At 40.4% G+C, this 16,659-nt stretch overlaps 1 protein-coding gene across 3 annotated transcripts in view; it reads right to left on the bottom strand.

Moving 5' to 3' along the window:
• Nucleotides 1-16,659, bottom strand: part of AK5 (adenylate kinase 5) — a 264,423-nt gene that overhangs the window by 61,788 nt on the left and 185,976 nt on the right. For 2 of the 3 annotated variants that reach the window (XM_043575316.1, XM_043575314.1), the window contains exon 10: nt 14,065-14,109. The exons of the other annotated variant lie outside the window; for it this stretch is intronic. In XM_043575316.1, the coding sequence (XP_043431251.1) occupies nt 14,065-14,109 (45 nt within the window). The remainder of the gene's footprint in view (nt 1-14,064; nt 14,110-16,659) is intronic. 3 annotated transcript variants of the gene reach the window in all.

Raw genomic sequence — 16,659 nt, 5'->3', positions numbered from 1 at the left:
TTTTTGGGATCCCTCTCTCTTCAGCCTTCTCTCAAGCCTAGGGGATCCCATCCATTCTCTGAGGCTCTCCTTGGTTCTCAGCTTCCCCAGGAAGGGGCTCCCATCCATTCAGCCATTGTGCTTTCTTTGTCTTCTTAATCCCTGCTAATACTGACTAAATAGTTCCTTTGTCAGTTAACTGTACACTGTCTTGTATTAGTTCTAAAGTTTTTATAAGCATCAATTCTTGCTTCATCAAATAGATTATAATCCCCTTGAGGGATGGGAACATTAAAAATTTAAAAAAAAAATCCTCCTTTTCTTGCTTTCCTTTTCTTGCATCTTCAATGACAGTTTAACAAATCAACTCTAGTCTATATTCCCTTCTTTGAATGGTGGTAAAACGCATAATCAGTACCATCAAGGTCAATGATTTTCTAGCTATTTGTTTCGTATTTTGTTTCCTGGCATCTATGCCAGTTACCTGGTGGTGGACTGGAACTTGATTCTGATATGGAAGCTACATGCTACCTTACTCAGCAAAATTTACCAAAGGCATGCATTTTTTTATTTTGTTTTTGTGGGAAAGGGCCAGGAAGACATTATAAAGACTCCATATTGATTTTTCAGGACCCATCCAGAGGAAGAGTCTTTTAGTTATGGTTGGTTCTTAAAAATGGCCAAGCCCTGTCATTTTACTTGAAACCTCTGCTGTTATCATTATGACTCTGAGATGGGTATTGGTAGAAGACAAGTTAACACATTTACTTCTCTGACAATGAAGTCTTTATATCTTCCATTCCATTTCATTCCATTCATTCATTTTTTCTAAAGATATGTATCAAATGCCTACTAAGTGCCAGGTATCCTGATAGGTGCTGCAGAAAGAAGAAAAAAAAAAAAGAAAAGAAAGGGCATGGTCTCTGTCTTCTAGGAAATTTAGTAAAAACTATTCTCCAATCAATGGCCATCACTGCCTTCAAGAAAGTGGTCAGTGGAAGGGGTCTCCAGGAGTAGACTCTAGGAGACTTTTGGCTGGACTCAGCCAGGTTTCTCACTTCTTAATATTCTCTTACTCTCTCAACAACAAATGTTGGAATGAGAGGCTGTCTCAGAGCTTGCCTCAATGGGTCCACCCAGACCAAGTTGAGGGTTTCCAAGAAAAATAAGACTGTGTTCTACTTGGGGCTCTGTCCATGCCAGCTTTCCATGCTTTTACTATAAGAGTTAGTCCATTCAGGGAAATATGTAATTGGACCAAATAAGTTCCTTCCACTTTAAGCTGAGGTCACTTGGCTGGCATGGATGGGCAGGTATGTGGCATTGACATGGTGATCCATTTTCTGGTAGAAGGCATTCCTCAAAGCAAAGTAGAACCATGAGGAACACTGCCTTCAGAGGCAGTGCCGCAGACAGTATGAAAAAAAAATCAACTGGGTCACAGGACTATGTCCTGTTAACACAAAACAGCTCCACTCAGTTATAAGAGGAGAGTCTTTCATTGACACGACCACCTAATGGTTGGTTTAAATATGTTTCATTTACAACTATAAAGATGCTCTGAGACTCTTGGTTCTCGAGTCTAGAGAAAAATGAGAGGGAAATACTTTGGGAATGTTACATTTGGAAAAGCCAAAACAGTTACTGCCCCTTTAATCACTGGCTTGTTATTCTGCTTTATGCCTCAAGGCTAAATACAGCATCCTACAGTAAAATCTGTGTTGTGTTGTAACCAACTGCAAGAAGGTGTCTACAAGAGGAAATGGCAGTCAAAAGGCAGGTGTAAGCCCAAGGCCCAAGAGATACTTTCCCACTTCAACTTGTCTTGATCCCAGCCAACCACAGTTGCTCCAGGTAAAACACTGCATAACAGGTCAATCCCTTAAGGGAATGTATAATTTTAACAAGTGACACCAGAAACAGATAGATGAACACCCAACCTTTTAACCTGTCATGCATCCCTATCCTGGAGGTATCCTTTCCTCATTCCAAGGCACTTCTGATCCTATCCTAGCTGTCCCCCCTCCTTTCTCAGGATCCTCTCTTTTTTATTGGCTGTCTCTCCTCACTAACCATATAATAGTTGTAGTAATAGCTAATGCTTGTTGAATATATACTAGGAGCGCTGTGACATGTGTTAACTCATTTCATCCTCGCATCAACACTATGACCTAGATAAAATCATTACTTCCACATGACAGGTGAGAAAATTGAGGAAGAGTGGGTGTAAGAGTGTTGCCCAAGGTCAGAGTGGAGCTGGCATGTGAACTCAAGTAGGTCACACACTTATCTAGATGGTTTACTGCCTCTCTCTATATATACAAATATGTTTGACTCTCTCATACCCACTTTTGACCTTTCCCTTAGTTACTGCCCTAAGTCTTTGCTTTCTCCCAGAGTCAAATTTCTCGCAAGTATAGTCTAAATGTATCCTCACTTCCTCACCTCCCATTTGCCCCTCAGCCAGCTGGCTTTACTCCTTTCTGTTCCACTGGAACTGCTCTCACCAAAGTCACCAGTAATTCTGCGGTTGCCAAACCTAACAGACAATTCTCATTGCTTTTTAACTTAACTTTTCCGACATGGAAACTCTCTCCTTCCTTGCTTTCTGTGACACCATTTGCTCTTGCTATTCTGCTTTCCTTGCTGTTCTCTCCTCCTTTGGCTCTGGCACAGGTGTTTCCCAGACTCCTGGTCTCAGCCTTCCTCCATGCTCACTGTCCCTAAGCTCCCTGGCTGATCCCTTGCACATGCGTGGTTTCACTGCCATTGATATCCTGGTGAATTCTACATCTGTGTCTACAGCCACAACTTGTTATTTTGGGTACTGGATTTCAAAACCCTCTTGTTTAATGACGTTAACTGATGGATGTCTCATTAGCATCTCAATCTTTTTTTTTTTTTTTTTTTAGCATTTCTATCTTAAACTGTGTGAACACATTTCATCACTTTCTCAAAACCCATTTCTTCTCCACATTCCTTATATTCTTGAATGACACCTCCATTCACCTGGTCATCTAAACTAGCCACTTCTTTAAAAAATTTTTTTAACATTTATTTTTTGATAGAGAGAGAGAAAGAGAGAGCACGCGTGAGGGGCAGAGAGAGAAGATAGGGAGACACAGAATTCGCAGCAGGCTCCAGGCTCTGAGCTGTCAGCACAGAGCCTGATGCAGGGCTCAAACCCATGAGCCCTGAGATCATGGCCTGAGCCAAAGCTGGACACCTAACCAACTGAGCCACCCAGGAGCCCCTGAACTAGCCATTTCCGAGTCATGCTAGTTTTCTTCTTGTTCACCCAAACAAAATGGATCTTTACGTCCTGTTGATTCTTTTTTTTTTTTTTTTTTTTTTTTTTTAAATTTTTTTTTTCAACGTTTATTTATTTTTGGGACAGAGAGAGACAGAGCATGAACGGGGCAGGGGCAGAGAGAGAGGGAGACACAGAATCGGAAACAGTCTCCAGGCTCTGAGCCATCAGCCCAGAACCTGACGCGGGGCTCGAACTCACGAACCGCGAGATCGTGACCTGGCTGAAGTCGGACGCTTAACCGACTGCGCCACCCAGGCGCCCCCGTCCTGTTGATTCTATTTCCTAAGACCTTTTGGATCTGTTTCTTCTTTTTCACTTCAACTGATTCCTTGTTCCTCACCTGCATGACCATCCATCTGACCTCCTAGCTGGCCTCCCTGCTGCAGCCTAGGCTCCCTCTCACTGCTTCCAGAGTGTGTTTTCTGAAATCCAAATTTGGTGACATGTGACAGAATAAAAGCCTTGACAGCTCCCCATTGCTACAGGCTGAAGTTTATATTTGTTAGCCTTGTGTTCTCAGCCTTTCATGCCCTGGACCCTGAGTCTGTTTCCAGCTCTGCCTCTCACCGCTTCCTGCCCCCTCGCCTCTGAGGCTCTCTCTTGCACACTTGTTCCCTCTCCTTGCCATGGACTCCAACTTTTTTTCCACTTACCACTTGGCCAATTCCTTTTCTTTCTCAGGACTCAGCTCTGATGTCCCCTTTTACCCCTGCATGCCCACTTTAGTCTTTCTTTCCATTACCTATGTTGCTGCCACTGCATGTACTGTACCAAGCTGTGCTGTTTGTTTGCTTCCTCCCTACAACATGAGCTCCTTGAGATTAGGGAGCCTCATCTTTCATTTTTGTATGATGAGGCCCATCATTTTGCTGATATATAGCAGAAACTCAATAAAAATCAAATGAATTAATGAAAATTACCCAAAGGAGTATATAGCTAATGGAAAATTTTAATATAGCAGTGAGAGAATATTTTTATCATTAGGGAATTGTATACAGCCCCCTGGAAGTCTGTAGATCCCCTGGCCTAGGCTATTTTTTCCCTCTACCTCTAAACTAAGCCATTGTTTGAGATCAATATGTGGTCCAGGTACTCTATCCAACCCACAAAGAAAATCTCAAAAGCACTAGGTTCCTTCAGATGTACCCAGAATCACATTCTCAAACACTTGCTCATTGTTGCCCTTGGCTCTCTGAAATACTTTTGGTAATGCTCATAAAAAAGATACCCATGATATGCCTTCTTAGTAAAAGATGCAGTGTGTATTTCAAAATTGATGTGCTTTGGGTGGGTGGGGCAGTGTTCAGAATGGTTCACATACTTTTATGGCTTCAAATTGTTTCCTGTTTTGAAGTTATTATGGAATTGCAAATAATTGGCAGAAACATGCTGAGGCACACAGAGGACTATTTCACCAATATTCATTTGATGTCTTATTATTTTGTCTTTGCTTTCAGACATCAATAGCTAGATATACAGGAACAAAGTAAAATAGAAAATTGGGGCATTTATTCAAATAATTATGGCAAGCTCTTCCCCCACCCACACTACTCCCACCTTCTCTCCTTACTACATATCTGTATACACTTTTAAATCGTGGGCTTTGAAGTCTGAGAAACTGAGTGTGAGTCCCATTTTTTAACAGTGTAACCTTGGGAAGTTCCTTAATCTTCTGAGTTGCTACTTCTTCATCTGTAAAATGGGGAAAAACATGAGTACTGGTGATTGGTGTGAGAAATAAATAAGATAATATGTAAAAAGGCAGCACAGTACCTAGAACATAGTAAGTGACCAGTATATGTTAGTTTTAATACTATTATTAGGTAATTAAAATAAATATTTGGGGGGTAGAAGATGAAGACTTTGACTTTTTCAGTTGCCTTCATACTTCACTTCCTTGGGGCTATGTCTCTGTTGCACATGCTTCCAATTAAGAGAACAGTTATCAACGTATCGACTCACTGGCTGCTCAAATTTGGGGTGAAAAGAAAACAAATATCATTTTGCCATTTTAAAAGAAATCCAGAGAGGCTAAGGGATTGGGCCAAGGGCACACAGAGGTTAGATATAAACACAAGGTTTTGGGTAGTCTCTCATTTCCAGTGCTGGGTCCTTCTAAAGTCTGTACCATTGGTCATGCTTAGTGGGTCTCAGAACAAGCAAAAGAAGCTTTCAGTGAGTCAGACCTGGAGATGTGCTTTTAAGTGAACAGGTTGAGTAACTCAGTCTTCACCAGGTGACTCTGTTGGTAAGTTAATGGTGCTTCCAAAAAGATTTCAAGAAATGGGTAGGGAGACAATGTATATGATGGTGTGAGGTCTCCAAACACTTTCCTTGGTAAAACTCACTTACTTGGGCACTTTTCCGTTTAGCAATAATTGGCCCGTCTGGATGACTGAATTGACTCAGCAACATTCCCTTCTTGAGGAAATCATTTAAAAAAAAAACATGGAAAAATCCCTGTGCTTCTGCCATGTCATGCAGTATTCCAAGGACTGTTTAATGTCTTTTTGAATCCCATAGTTCTTTAAGCATAGTAAGCCTTTTGTAGAGGTCTGGTCTGGTTAAATGAAGAAAATGTTTTGTTCTAGTTCAACATTACTTAGAGCATTTTTGTAGTGAAAAGGTTTATGTAATTAAGTAGTGTGAGGAATAAGCTTAAGAATCCCCCAGGCTTACACCAATGGGTTAACAAGGTATAAAGAAGTACAAAGCCATAGGATGTTCATACTCGAGTTTGGGTAAACAAAATAGGGAGGTGCAAAGGCACCCAATACATAGGTATATGAAATAAGTAAGATTAGGTATTCCGGGTGGATGTGACCCCCAATTTAGTACTATAGCAGAAAGCTGCTTTCACAGGAGGGAAGGACCAAGTTAGGTAAACAGGTAAATTGGGCTATAGACTCCTGTGCTGCAGATGAAGCAGCCCAAAGTGGAGATGATTAATAAAAGAAAAAGTGCCTTGTTATTTCCTACCTGTCTCATCCCCTAAGCTAGCTAAGATAAACAGGTTATTTGTCCTACCTGTCTCATCCCCTAGGCTAGCTAAGATAAACAGAGGTGGTGCCTCCTGTCTGCTGTAAACAACCTTCTGCTCGACTGCCTGGCACCAATATTTTGTTTTGTATGAACCCAAACCCCTAACCCTGAATATCTTCAAGACTCCCTTTCCTTCATGTCCACAAGTTAATGTTCACAGATTCATTGTCTCTTTGTGCACGTCTATTGCCATGTTTTTAAGCCTTCTGATCCTAATAAAAAATGGGGCAAGGACCCTTATTTGGGCCTCTTATCTTTTCAAGGCATTAGCCATCTCTTGATTTTCCTCCTGCATCCCATTCTTTTGCTGGCCAAAAGAGAACTTCAGACTTAGAGTCTATGACAAAGTAGGTTCATTGTTAGCACACAATGCCTACATTTCTTCAACATCAGAAAGATATCCCATTGGTTTGTAAATGCATTTGAGGCTCTCTTGGAAAGTGGCCCAATGTCTCTCTTCCTTTACTCTCTCATCCTGAATGGTCTGGACTTTGAAAATACAGGTTTTAGGCCAGGAGAGTGCCAAAAGGTCCCTTAATAACTACATGCCCTCATGGGAGAAAGAGCTGTGGCAATCATGTGTCTGTGTCCAGAGCAGAGCTCTGGTGTTTCAGTTAGGGCAGAGCACAGGCTTGGTGGTCAGATGGAGACATATTTCTTTATGTGAACCCAGCCTAGCTGATTAGCTACCTTTTTCATTTTAGAAACTCAGTAGTTTAGAAACTACTCAGTTTAGAAACTCAGTTTCAGTTAAGAAACTCAGTCAAATCTCATCTGAGTTTTCTTAATCTAATCTAATGATTTTTGATAACCATGATAGTCAATTTTCTGCTATAGACTGAATGTTGGTGTCCCCTCCAAATCTATGTTAAATCCTAGGGCCCAGTGTGATGGTATTAAGAGGTGGGGCTTTGGAAGGTGATTATATTACAAGGGTGGAACCCTTATGAATAGGATTGGTGGCCTTTTAAAAGAGGCCCCAGAGAGCTCCCTCACCCCTTCTGACATGTGAGGTTACAAGGAAAAGATAGCTGTCTATGAGTCAGTATGCAGGCCTTCATCAGACATCAAATCTGCCAGGGCCTTGGTCTTGGGCTTCCCAGCCTCCAGAACTGTGAGAAATGAGTTTCTGTTGTTTATAAGCCACCCGACTATGGTATTTTGTCATAGTGACCTGATGGGACTAACTCAAGTTCAAAGTTCAATCTCCAATGTCAGGGCTATTCTCCCACCTGGAGGGTTTTCTTCACCTTTCCTCCAGTCCACTGCTGTTGATCCTGGAGGTCACCCTTTCCACCTCCATCCAGACCTTGCTTTGGAGTCTCCTGTGGGTCCTCCTGATACATTCTCCTTTGCCCACCTCTGACTAGCACCCAGCCTTTCCTTTCAGGCATCCCTCGTACACTGGCTACCCAGAAACATTCAGAATTTTTCCAGGCCTACAGCAGCCCAGAGAAATGGGCTTTCAGTAGATGTATCCCTTTACCCCTGACCCCTTGCTCACATTTGCTTTTGAAAGGACCAGTGAAAAACAAGGCACAAAAAACTATTTTCTCCTCTAAGATTTTCCAAATGCAAAGTCTAGAGTTTCATATACCTGCTTAACATAACCCCTTCCTAAATTAGTCCTAGGGTGGTGGTTCTCAAAGTGTGGCCCACAGATGTTGGGGGGTCCTCTATTTTCTTTTTTAAAAAATTTTAATTCAAGTATAGTGAACATACAGTGTTATATTAGTTTCAGGTGTACAATATAGTGATTCAAACACTTCCATACAACATCTGGTGCTCATCCGAACAAGTGCCCTCCTTAATCCCCATCACCTATTTCACCCTTCCTTCCCCCCATCTCCCCTCTGGTAACCATCAGTTTGTTCTCTATAGTTAGAGTCTGTTTCTTGGTTTCTCTCTCTCTCTCTCTCTCTCTCTCTCTCCCCCCCCCCCCCCTTTTCATTTGCTCATTTGTTTTGCTTCTTAAATTCCACAGATGACTGAAATCATATGGTGTTTGTCTTCTCTGACTTATTTTGCTTAGTGTAATACTCTCTAGCTCCAACCATGTTGTTGCAAATAGCAAGATTTCATTCTTTTTTATGTCTGAATAGTATTCCATGGTGTGTGCTAGTGTATATACACTACAACTTATTCTTTTTTATTTTTTATCAGAGAGAGAGAAGAGAGAGAGTTCGAGTGGGAGAGAGGGGCAAAGGAGAGAGAGAGAGAGAGAGAGAGAGAGAGAGAGAGAGAGAGAATCTTAAGCAGGCTCCACACTCAGAATGGAGCCAGACATGGGGTTCAACCCATGACCCTGGGATCATGACCTAAGCCAAAATCAAGAGCCAGAGGCTTAACCAACTGTGTCACTTAGGTGCCCCTACAGCACATCTTCTTTATTCATTCATCTATTGATGGACACTTGGGCTGCTTCCATAATTTGGCTATTGTAAGTAACGCTGCAATAAATATAGGGGTGCATGTATCTCTTTGAATTAGTGTTTTCGTATATTTTGGACAGTCCCTTATTTCCATTACAACACTTACAGGCTATTGCTTTTCACTAATGGTACAGAAGCAATTGTTACAAAACCACAGCATGCATCAAGACAGCTGCATTCAATTCTACTAGATCTATATTCATCACCATGAACTCACAGTAAAGTAAAAGGAAGAAAACGCCAGTGTTACCTAAAAATGTCCTTGATGAAGCAGTATAAAAGACTCATTTCATTTAATTTCAGCCCTTAAGTACATGTCATTTTAATATTTTGTGTGAAGTTTACACAAGGCACTTTACCACACGTAGGTTAATGGTTTTCTTGAGGAAAAACATTATGATTGTTTGAGTTGCTTAACTAGTTGCTTTTTAAGCTAAAAACCATTTTTTATCTTCTGGAAGATGGGCTAGCAGATAAACTATGGGTTTTTACACTTGAGTATATGGCAGACATTTTCTTCTTCTTCTTCTTCTTCTTCTTCTTCTTCTTCTTCTTCTTCTTTTTAATGTTTATTTATTTTTGAGAGAGACAGAGTACAAGTGGGCAAGGGAGAGAGAGGGAGGGAGACACAGAATCTGAAACAAGTTCCAGGCTCTGAGCTGTCAGCACAGAGCCCCATGCAGGGCTCGAACTCACAAATTGTGAGATCATGACCTGAGCTGAAGTCGGATGCCTACCCAACTGAGCCACCCAGGTGCCCTGGCAGACATTTTCTTGAAAAGAAATAAAATCAGCCTGTCACCTCAAGGACAGCAATTGGCAGCATTTGTTGCCAGTGATAAAACCCAAGCTTTCAAGCCCCAGATCCATCACTTATTAGTATACTATTTACCTTTCTAGCATCTTACCTGCAATGTCAGGATGGTGATAATCCATACCCTATACAGGGTACAATCATTAAATAAGATAACATTATTTGTACAGTGCCTAGTGTGTGTTAAGTGCTCAGTGAATGCTGGCTTCTCTTACAGCTGCATCAAGTTAAAACAATCAGTTTTGCTTTTCAGTTTAAATTTAACCAAATATGTGCATCAATATGAAACATGTTTCATCTGGGGTGCAAGTATTTTCTAAAGATTAAATTAATTCAAAATTCTTTGATAACACGGCAACAATGAAATGACATCAGAGTTATAGTGAAATAATGGCAGGGCATTAAAATATTGAGTTTTAAGCAAAAATTCTCATTTCTACAGTTTTTCATAAGGACATAAAGAGGACTAGTTTGCACAAGGTTAAAAATACACAAAATAACACTGAATATCATAAAAGTACCTCCCAAAGCTTACTACTTGAAAAGCAGTTTGTCAGTACTAATGCTAAGGTACACAAAGCCATCTGTGTCCTCGACATCCTGAAAGCTAAAGCCACAGAATGATGTCTTGACCATTATGCCATTAGTATCACATCTCGCCTGTAAAATCAGATGATTTTCCAAATTGAAGCACTTCTACCAAGGCTTTGGATAGGAATTAATGGGAATTCAGGTTATGACACATTTTGGGCATAGGCAGGCTATGAAAAGCACAGAAGGGAAAAGGAGGCCAAGATAGATTGGATAATAGCAAGATAATGATCAAGAGATTAAAAAAAAAATAAAAAGAGAGAGAGAGAGAGAGAAAGGAAAAAAATGTACCAAAAAGGTTGTGAAAACTGTAGGAGCCTGTTAGTGGGACATAATGAGGCTCTTTAAGGGATATTTTTATATTATCCAACGAATTTTCTGTTTTCAGCAATGAATGAGCCCCAGTCTTGTACATAATGTACATTGACATGGTTTTTATGTCTTGTGTGTGAACTACCAAAGTCCATCGAACCTTTTTCAATCCTTCTGATCACTGGCCTGATCCTGTGAGATCCCTTATCTATCCTGTGGAAGGTACTTCTTTATGAACAGCTACTGAGCTGTCTTCCTCATGAACAAAGGTAATATTCACACAACATTCAAAGGGCTAAGTAGATCCATCCTTGCCACTTTTCCTTTTGGTCCAGACAGTACACGTTCCCTGAATATGTTTTCCACTCAGATGGCGGTCGGTGCTATTAACTGCCCTGACTGAAAACTATTTTGCAAATGAATATGAAATTGCTCAGAGGTGGGGGAAGTTGGTGTTGCTTGTTTTGGGTGAGAGGGTAGCAGCTACAATGGAGTCAGGGCGTCGATTAGGCTCATAATTAACCTGAAAACTGTCCTGCCAGGAACAGCTACAGCAGCAGCAGCAACCTGCCTGTCAGTTCCAGTCCAAGAATTCCAACTGCTATTTCAGTTGTTATGGAAACTGGCCACACTGGTTCTTAAAGAATTCATTATTCCAACAAATATTTGTTTTCCTAAATCATTACAGGGTATCTAAATGAGTGATGCAGACACACACGATGGAGGAGCACACAGGAAGAAGCTGGTGATTAGAGATGTCACAGGGCTACAAGTTAAACCTGACCTTGGGGCATGATTAACTGGGGGAGAAGACATTTCAAGTGACAGGACTGGCAAAAGCAAGGGAAGTGGGGTTGGAGCCACAGACTCACATGGGGTTGGAGTGGGAGATGGGAAGGCACATTGAGGCCAGTGGGGAGAAAGCTTTGAAGGTCAGTCTGAAGAATTTGGACCTCTCTATAGACAAAAAGGAACTAGGATACTTTAAAGCAGGGGAGCAGTGCTTTAGGAATATTAATTTTTATCTGCAGACTAACAGCAAAGTTGTCAACCTGGTTTTTGGCTAATATTTCAATCCCACTTGTCTTGGTAGATGTCAAGACAATAATTTGAAAAGTGAAAAATTCAACCTCATCTTCTCATATAGGGAATACCACACTTATTTCACTGAAACCAATGGACTCTTGTTTATTAAGACTCATCAAAACTGTTATGGGTGTGTCTATGACATCCTGAGTATTTTTACGAGCTTCAAATTGACCTGCAATAATACAGCCCCCAAATACCACTCTGCCATCTGTCAAGGAAGTGTTTAGAACTAAAGACTTAATTTTCAAGCAGAGTCCTAAATGCCCTAGAAGAACAATCATTTTTCCTCATACCACAGTGGTTTTTGCACCTTCTACTGCCTAACCAGTAACCTGAAATCTTTAATAGAATAGTAACTGACCAGTAAGATAAAATATGGGAGAGTTGGTTAATATAAGAAAAACCTTTATTCAGAGCAGCAGTTTTTAGACTGCAGTCTGTGGACGCTTGGGGGTTTCAAGCTTTGTATGATGCCAAAGATTTTATATTGTGCTATTTGATTTTCTGAAGGGCACAGGACTTAGGTAAGCCAAGGTCTTTAGTTATACCTAGACAGATAGAAGTGATATTTGAAAATATCTTTCGAAATTCAATTGCGAGTGCTAAACCACTGGTAACTCTGAAATAATATTACTGCCAGAGAAAATAACAACAATCACAAAACATGCTGTACTATTTTTAGAAGCTGTTTTTGGATCACATTATTAAAGACACAGATTTCTATGTGATAATAAAGGCTCATTCTTTGGATACTGAACATCAGGGTTAAGAGTCTCTCCTCTTCCTAATTTGGCCCCTAAGATAAAAGCTGAATATAATTCATTGTGTATGGCCTTGATGGCGAGAAAAGTGATTAAAGTTTATGTGGAAAGGGGAATTTTCTTTGCTACTAGGAGGATGAGTTTCTCTTCAGTAAGGAGTAGAAATAATTTACTTTTACTTTTTGAAAAGAATGTAAAAAGTGTGGCAAGAGTTCATCCAGTTCCCATGGTTAAGGTCAACAAGAGGCAAGCAGCTCAGAAACAGAACTCAGGTTGGGCTCAAGAATTCTCACTGCTTAAGACATGCACTTCCTCCTCCTCTCACCTCTGTTAATCCCTTCGGTTGCGTTGCCTGCTCTCCTCCTTCAGTTTCCTGCTTAAATATCACTTCTGTAGGAAAGCCTTGCCTGATCACTCTGATCACCCACTTCTACCCCAGACACTCAATCCAGGCTGTTTTGTCTCCTTAAGTTTGTGATAATAAGTTGATTAGTTCTTCTTTTCACCTAGGATGGAAGCTCTGTGATCCCTCACTGCCCAGAATGGGTCTAGGCCTCAGTATGTATGGGATGGAGGACTGAATGAGGGAGACAGTCCAGGGTAACAACCCACACAACTGTGTGGTGGAATGGGGTGAGCCCTGGGACGGGAAACTGCAGCCCTAGTCTCCTCTCTGCCACCAGTTGGTTAAATGACCTTAATCAAACCTCTTAAATCCTCTGGGACTCAGTTTCCTTATCTGACAATGAGGGAGACTTAGTGAGAGATTTCCAAGGAAACATTCCAACTTTAGGGTGCAAGATTCTAAGTTTATATGATTATATTTCTTGGGTGCCGATAACTATTCTTTTTCCTACCCATTGAAGATGTGTGGACCTTTTCATTATTTCTGAATATGAATAGAAAAAAATTTTTAAATGAAAAGGTAGGTGTATTAACTTTTCTAAAGACTTGAATACTTAGAGGGAAAAGTACTAGCTTTTGGGAGGTGCTTTGACAATATTTGGTGCTATTCTGGGCAATTATAACTGTTGCTCAAATAGTCCCATTGATTTGCATGGGGAAAACTGAATAGCCGGTTCTCACGCTCATTAGCTATGTGAGCTTGGACCAGTCCCTTTACCTTTCTGAGTCTCAGTGTCCTTATCTGTATAACAGATATGTAATAGAGATAGACCACCAACCTATAGGATTGAGGAAGGATTAAGTGAGATGAACTGGAACACAGTATGTGCTTAGAAAATGCTGGTGAATTTTATCCCACAATTAATTTACCAACGACGTTCACAGTATGAGGCATAAAATAAATGAAGTTTTCTTACCATTAGCTAAATGGAATGCAGGGTATGGTTACTGAAATATATTTGAATATGTGGTTGCTGATATATTTCGTTTAGTGAGCAGTGGCTCATTGTTCAAACAGAAAATGTATGTGCTAGATTTTAGCATATGACTTCTTCATACTCATGGGATTATAAGGTATTTTATTACTGAGGAACTAAAATCAGGAGTCTGACATTCCTTAGAGTCTTACTTTGTCTATTCTGTAAGGATACAAAGCCAAAAACAATATAAAACTGCATAAATGAAAGCAACAATCCAGAAGCCTCAAGGGTATTTCCTAACTGAAAAAGGGGCAGAATTCAAAGCAGAATAAGAAATGAACAGTTTTTTTTTCTACCAAGTTGTTTATTAGCAACTGCATTAGAAAACTTGAGAGCTGTTACTCACCAATCATGAAAATAATTTTACACTTTCTCAAATCTTCCATGAAACCTTTAAAGTAAGAATAATTTAAGTTACTGGCAAGTAAAACTGTTTTGAAACACTGGTTTTACTTATGTTGTGTAAAAACCAAAATCTTGTAGCTTTATTTGATAAGAAGCCTTAAGTTCAGTAAATGTGATAATAGGTCATAAATTATAGGCACCAATGACCATTTCAACCTTATTCCCAGACCCTGGTAACATAATTTCATTTTAACACAAACTATCAATTTTTGGTGGCAAAAATGATAAGCCATTAAATAGCATGACTTACAAAGAAAGATAATTTTTAAAATTATTTTAAAACGTTCTTAAGTATCTCAGTTTTGTGTTATTTTACATTTTTCTTAACATTTGCTGATCTCTTTTAATAAAGAGGGGTTAAAGCACAAACGGGGAGTCTGGAAGATAATATTTTAAATACAGTTCCTATTTACAGAAAATAATACTATTTTCCATTTAAGGTAGTAATATAAAATTTCCTTCTAAAATAAATCTATTTAAATAATAATAGTGAGTCAATTTAGAGAAAAATATTAAGTCAATAATATCTAGCATAGGTCATATAGAGATGAAACAAAAATCCCAGAGATGGTGAGAGTGAGGATTGAATTTTGGGAACCACTACTTTATTTTTTCTCCAAGTTTTTATTTAAATTCCTGTTAGTTAACATACAGTTTAACATTAGTTTCAGGTGTAGAATTTAGTGATTCAACACTTAAATTCAACACCTAGTGCTCATCACAATAAGTGTCCTCACTCATCTAGCCATCCCCCCACCTACTTCCCTCCATCAACCCTCAGTTTGTTCTCCATCATTAAGAGTCTGTTTCTTGGTTTGCCTCTCTTTCCCTATCCCATGCTTGTTTGTTAAATTCCACATTTGAGTGAAATCATATGGTATTTGTCTTTCTATGACTTATTTCACTTACTATAATACATTCTAGCTCCATCCATGTCATTGCAAATGGCAAGATTTCATTCTTTTTGATGACTGGGTAATATTCGTGTGTGTGTGTGTGTGTGTGTGTGTGTGTGTGTGTGTACATGTGTGTGTATCACATCTTCTCTATCCATTCATCAGTTGCTGAACATTTGGGCTCTTTCCATAATTTGGCTATTGTTGATAATGCAGCTATAAACATTGGGATGCAGGTATCCCTTCAAATCAGTATTTTTCTATCCTTTGGGTAAATACCTAGTAGTACAATTGCTGGATCATAGGGTAATTCTATTTTTAACTTTTTGAGGAACGACAATACTGTTTTCCAGAGTGGATGCACCAGTTTGCATTCACCCCAACAGTGTGGGACCGAGGAACCACCACTTTGAAACAGAGGAATAATTAGGAATTTTTGGCAAAGTGCAAAACCCTCCAGGGTTTGTGGAGCCCTAAAAGATTGTCAATTGTCATGTGGTGTAGTAGCTGGCCATGAAGGATGGGTAGACAATAGCTACACTTTTGATACTGTTCTCAACTGACTAGATCTAGGCGAGTGACTTCCTCTCCCTTGTACTTCAGTTTCTCCATCTGTAGGGTAAAGGTGTCAGACCCAATGATCTCTAATGTCTCTTTCGGTTCAAATACCTATGATTTTGTGGTTCCCGTAAATAAATGGGCCACAGGAGGAAATGGTCCCCTTTGCCCCTTGGCCAAAATTATGATGTGATTATTGTTGCATGTTTCAGGTTTCTAAAGTAACCCAAAATTCGAAGAGGCCTTGGGTTAAGGGTGAGGTTACTTGAAGAGATGACCACAGCCCCAAACTTGAATTGGGAATGGCTCTGTGAGCTCAGGGTCTCTGGCCTCAGAAAGTGCCCATGGTTATTGCTTGAGCCTGGAAGCAGGGGGTCCTCAAACTAAAAAAAAAATGTTTAGAGTGAGGACCTAAGGACAGGAGAAACAGCAGAACTACCCAGGAATGTTTCAGAGAAGAGCAGAAACAAACTCACCCTGACTTTAAGACCACAGGGCTTTAGTTATGGAGATCAGGCTGCCTGCTGAGCTGTGCCAGGGCAGGGTCAGAGTTTGGGGGCAGAAGTAGATTAGCTCAGGATGCTCTGCAGTTGACTGTGGGAGTCTACACAGGCCAGTAAGGGAGGTATTGCTGTATTCTAGAGACCATCTTGAGCAAATGATGGTGAAAAGTTAAAGAAGTAGGCTCTAGAGGGGGTCAGAGGATGCCACCATGTTCAAGTCAATCCTTAGATTGGCTAATTTCTTTTAATTTTTTTAAACATTTATTAATTTTTGAGAGAAAGAGTACACAGTGTGAGTGGGGGAGGGGCAGAGAGAGGGAGAGAGAGAGGGAGACACAGAATCCGAAACAGGCTCTAGGCTCTGAGTTGTCAGCACAGAGCCTGACGCGGGGCTCAAACTCAAGAATGGTGAGATCATGACCTGAGCTGAAGATGGACGCTTAACTGACTGAGCCACCCAGTCGCCCCAAGACTGGCTAATTTCTGAGCAGCTTAGTTTAACACCCCCAGGGGTGGTGGTGGGGGTGTGGGAGCAGGCTGATTCCACAAAGAACTTTCAGAAGAGTTTCTTTGATGTGC

This window comes from Prionailurus bengalensis, chromosome C1, assembly GCF_016509475.1.
Source record: "Prionailurus bengalensis isolate Pbe53 chromosome C1, Fcat_Pben_1.1_paternal_pri, whole genome shotgun sequence".
NCBI lineage: Eukaryota > Metazoa > Chordata > Mammalia > Carnivora > Felidae > Prionailurus > Prionailurus bengalensis.
The sequence above is the reverse complement of the archived record's forward strand: the minus strand, read 5'-3'. Positions and strand labels throughout refer to the sequence as shown.